We start from the raw sequence: 5,000 nt of genomic DNA on the forward strand, positions 1-5,000 counted from the left end.
CTGAAGGGGCATGGGAGAGGTGGAGCGAATGAGGAAAGGAGTGGGAGGAAGAGAGCGAGGGAGGAAGGGATGGCATCAGTGAAGGAGAGAGGGAGAGGAGAGGGATGATGTAGTGAGGGGCAGCATCCTCAGATTGGGGAAACTTTTCCTCCCTCATAGTTTTTAGTGAAGGAAAAGGCAGGAATTCAGATGGTTGCACATTTGCGAATCACCAACACTGCAGTTTATTATATATATATGCGCGTATGGAGACAGCAGTACAGAAAAGCTACTGCAGTTCATTATACATATGCGCATAGAGAGAGAGTAGTACAGCAAACCTATTTCAGTTTATAAAATATATATGCATAGAGACAGAGCAGTACAGTGAAACTATTGCAGTTGATCATACATATGTGCTAACAGAGACAGCAGTACAGCACTCTCACTTGGGTGAAGCTCAGGCAAAGTCTGAAGTTTCTTTAAGGTTCCACCTACATACAGACAACCTTCATTTGGGTTCACCCTTTCCAGGTCATAGTATGCACACATAAAACTGCAAAAATAACTAATAACTTTGTAAACCAGGGAGATACAGTTTATGATCCTGCTGCCTGGCCAGCCAATGGTCAACTTAGTAAGTACATGACCGCTGGGGCATCCAGCCCCAAATACTCCTTTGACTCATTTAGAGTTTTACAGTGAAACAGTGAAACAGTCCTGCCTCCTTGCAAAAAAAAAAAAAACACTTACACCATTCACACCCCCAAATTCATGATGGAAAAGTACATTCGGACACGGCAGACAGGTGCAGGTGTGAAAGCAGAAGTAATTAGCCTGTGGCTCACGCTTGTTTCAGGCTGCAGGAGAAGATTGTCTCTCCTGTCTCCTGCTGTCATCTGGAAATACATGGTGGGACTCAAATGAGCGCTTCCTTCACTGGCTGCCTCAGTGCCTTCTCACAGTGGAGCAACACATTAAATAATGCCGGACATGAAAGTATCATCATCTTCCCATAAACCCCTGATTGTGCTGTCGTTCTGTTACAAGCTATACCATTAATATTAGTATTACTGATAAAAATCGTGTTGTGAGTTGTCTGCCCGGATAGCTACCTATTGACTTCCAGAACCAGGAATGAGCAAATTCAGAAATGAGAAAGCATGGAGACCTGTATTTAGCTTGTGATTTTTCATTTGTTTGTCTTGCTCGGTTCATTTTTAAGGTTTCACTTCGTGCTTCCTAAGGTCACGCTCACTCGTTCTCTAAAGGGTATTTATTTTGGAAGCTTTGCGGCTCCCAGTGATCATGGCCGATGAGAAGACTCTGGTTACCGCTTCAGTTTTAGTAGTATGCCATTCTGGGTGGCTGCCCTTTCACACAAGCGAATTGCTGCCTCGTGATGAGACAGCATTTTAGATGGTATTGTTGGTTCTACCTTAAAACGCTGTGACGTATCTGTACTGGGGCTGTATTGACGTATGAAAACCAAGGATCGTTTGACAGTTGTTTATACGTGGATTTTTCTGTCTGTGACTTGGCAGCCCCAGAAGTAGCCATTTCCCTCACTGGCTGACTGACAGACCCAGCGAGCAGCTCCCCTAAAGTAACAAGACTAAGTAGTAACATAGTCTTTCCACTAGATGGCGAAAAGCCTTGAATAAGGGGATATATGTTCATCAGCAGTTCATTGTTCTTGCATACTTTTATCCTGTGCTGGTGTTTGTGCATTTGAGTTTACAATTGAAATTGGGCTAATAAAGTAGTTTTAATTGTCCTTATTTTGCTTCGTAAAGTAATACACAGGTTTATTGTTTCTAGGAGACAGAGACACACTGAAGATTTAAAAAATGCTGAAGTGTCAAGCCTTTGTTGTACTGATGAAAGCAGTGTGTAGTCAGGACGATTTCCATGTCCATCCCTGTTTTGCGACCTGAATGCTCACCGAATGGTTTTGTTCTGCGGCATACAAAAGAATGCCTTAGTCTCCCTGTTACCTGAGTTCTGTGTAGCCCTCTTTCCATTGTAACAAACTTCCTTTCTCAGAGTTTAATGAAGCGGATGGCTCACTGCTGCAGCAATGAAATAAAATCGCGGGCACATGATTGTGAAAGTGCCTCTCTGAGGTGGAAATGATTTCCTGCCTTCTCCTGGGGAGTCTCAAGGCCGAGTATTTTGTAAACGCCCGCTTGTCTTGCAGAAAGGAGCCTGGATTTCTGGGCCAGCGGCAGACGTCACCGGCGCATTTCACAGAAAAGCAGAGAGCGCTCGTCTTTCTCTTTGACAAGGGCAGGATGTTCTTTCCACGTCATTCTATTCACTTGTTTTGCTTTTCTTTCACTCTGGAATCCAGAGACCGAGAGTGTACTTTCTACCTCTGTCTCTCTCTCTCTCGATCCTGCGAGTCAGCCCCTTGAACCTGGTGACACAGACATGTTCAGTTATGAGAGAGATTCGCCACTTTTTCTCAGATAGCAGTTGAGAGCAGCCGCTACGAAGATCCACTGATGTGTATATTATCCAGATGGACCGATAGTGGATACAGATAATTTGATCACAGTACTTGCCCTGAACTGACGCTTATGGGCAGCAGTGTAGCATAGTGGTTAAGGAGTAGGACTCGTAACCGAAAGGTTGCCGGTTCGATCCCCCACTGGGCAAGGTACTTAACCTGCAATTGCCTCAGTAAATATCCAGCTGTATATATGGATGACATTGTAAATACCTGTTACCTGTGTAAGTCGCTCTGGATAAGAGCATCTGCTAAATGTCAGTAATGTAAAGTAATGTTGTGGAGTAGCAAAGCAGTCAAGCAGTCTGTCTGGGATGGCAGATAAGCCATGTTCAAAAACATAATCAGATGAGCACATGACCTTTGCTACAGCTATTGGTGATGGAGGTGATGATATGTCACTACACCCACGGTACAAATGTCAGTTATATGGATGGGAATTTTAGATGTCAAAGCTAACAGATCGGAACAAGAATGTTCATTCTGTAATCAGATTGTTCTGTACATGTGTGCACATGGGCATGTGCATGTGTGTCCGACAGAAGTGCGCATGTGTCAGCGTGTGTGTGTGTGAGCGTGCGTAACTGTGCCCGTGTGTGTGTAAGTGTGTGGGAGCATGTGAGTCCGAGAGAGAGAGAGAGGGTGATGCGTGAGTGTGTGTGTGTATGAGAAGTGTGAGTGAGTGAATTTAGGTCAGGGGAAGGAGTCCTGTGCGGAAGAGCCATGCAGACGTGGATGAATATTTCAGTGTTTCAGTCGCGTCGAGACGTGAGACACACCCAAACAAAGAGCCCCCGGCAGGGACCTGCAGCCAGCCTCACGGTTCCACTGCCTCACACATCTCAGCCATCTCGCGCTGATTAGCGACCTGTTCCCACGCCCTCGCTCTGCCCTTATCGGAGAATCGGGTGACGCGCTCTCTGGTGTTGCGCTGGTGAGTGGCGGTTAGGGTGACCAGAAGGAAGCCAGCCAGCCACATTGTTCAGCTCATGCCACTGCTGTAGTGTCCCCCAGGAGGGTACTTGACCAGAATTGTGTCAGTGAGTATCTGCTCAGCTGTGTAAAGGGGTGGCATTTGAAAATGTGAGCGATATGAGTCACCCTGGATAAAGGTAAATGTACATGCAAATAAATCATGTTTTTTGTCCATCATTGTGTTTGGAGAAAGAGACAAAAGGCAGGAAAAGGAAGTCAGATGAAAGGCTTGTGTGCAGTCTAGGCTTCCTGATGCTCTGTGACAGAAGCAGAAATGAGTGTGGGATGAAGCCTCTCTCTCTCTCTGGTGTAGGTCACAGGGTGGTGTACACTAGGTTCTGTGCTGTGGTATTATATCTAATGAAGCCCCTCTCTCTCTCTGGTATAGGTCACAGGGCAGTGTATGTTGGGTTTGTGCTGTGGTATTGTAGCTCATGAAGCCCCTCTCTCTCTCTGGTATAGGTCACAGGGCAGTGTATGTTGGGTTTGTGCTGTGGTATTGTATCTAATGAAGCCTCTCTCTCTCTCTGGTATAGGTCACAGGGCAGTGTATGTTGGGTCTGTGCTGTGGTATTGTAGCTCATGAAGCCTCTCTCTCTCTGGTATAGGTCACAGGGCAGTGTACGTCGGGGTCCATGTCCCTCTGGGCAGGCAGAGCAGACGCAGACACCGGCACCGTGGCCACAAGCACCACCGCAAGAGGAGGGAGCGGGGCTCTGACCGCGAGGACGGCAGGGAGTCCCCCACATACGGTAACCACTTTCTCAGAGACACGCACACGCACACGCACAGACACACACACATGCACACGCACACGCACACACACACACACACATGCACACACACACACGCACGCACACACACACTCGCACACACACACACACACATATACATGCAAGCCATGTCTGAGAAATGCCTCCGTTCGTCATCATCGCTAGTGTATTAATGTGATATAATCACTTTTTAATTAGTAATAATGTCATTGCTCCAGCTTAATCAAGCTCCAGTTTCTCATGACCTTTCCTGGCTTCTCTGCGCTGCCGTATTCGGATACACTGTGGCATCAATCAGATGCAGTGGGTACACGGAATTAAGTGATGATTAAATTCCACGAACACGTAGTACTATCACAGTACCCCTCATTCACATCCATGCTTCACAGCGCGGAACAGGCAGGGCTGGGTGTAAATCAAATTAACCCGGGAGAGACATGTTAGCAGCCTTGACACTTGACAAGCTAAAGATTTTAGTTTTTCCAGCAGGAGGGAGCTAGTTTTTACATGTCCATAAGATTACGTGCTAGGCTTCCCCTCAGGGTCTCCCCTGAGCGTGAACGAGGAGGGGCGAGGAGGGGAGCCCCTGTCAGGAGTTTCGGCGTGTTGACAGGGGCGCCGCAGGGTTTGAGCCGCCCCCCTCGGACTCCGCCCCGCCCCGCTGCAGCTCGCGTGAGCAGATGCAGAGGGGGTGACCTGTCAGACGGGAAGACTGACGACGTGGGAGGAGGGATGGGGTTGTTACCATGGATCGTGGCTGG

General features: G+C 47.5%; 1 protein-coding gene across 1 annotated transcript in view; it reads left to right on the forward strand.

Annotated features, from left to right (window-relative positions):
- The window catches only part of slc4a7 (solute carrier family 4 member 7), a 57,078-nt gene that overhangs the window by 22,977 nt on the left and 29,101 nt on the right, over positions 1-5,000 (forward strand). Inside the window, exon 3 of the mRNA XM_036538920.1 lies at positions 4,075-4,218. Coding sequence (XP_036394813.1) covers positions 4,075-4,218 — 144 coding nt within the window. The remainder of the gene's footprint in view (positions 1-4,074; positions 4,219-5,000) is intronic.

The sequence above is a fragment of the Megalops cyprinoides genome, chromosome 10, assembly GCF_013368585.1.
Source record: "Megalops cyprinoides isolate fMegCyp1 chromosome 10, fMegCyp1.pri, whole genome shotgun sequence".
NCBI lineage: Eukaryota > Metazoa > Chordata > Actinopteri > Elopiformes > Megalopidae > Megalops > Megalops cyprinoides.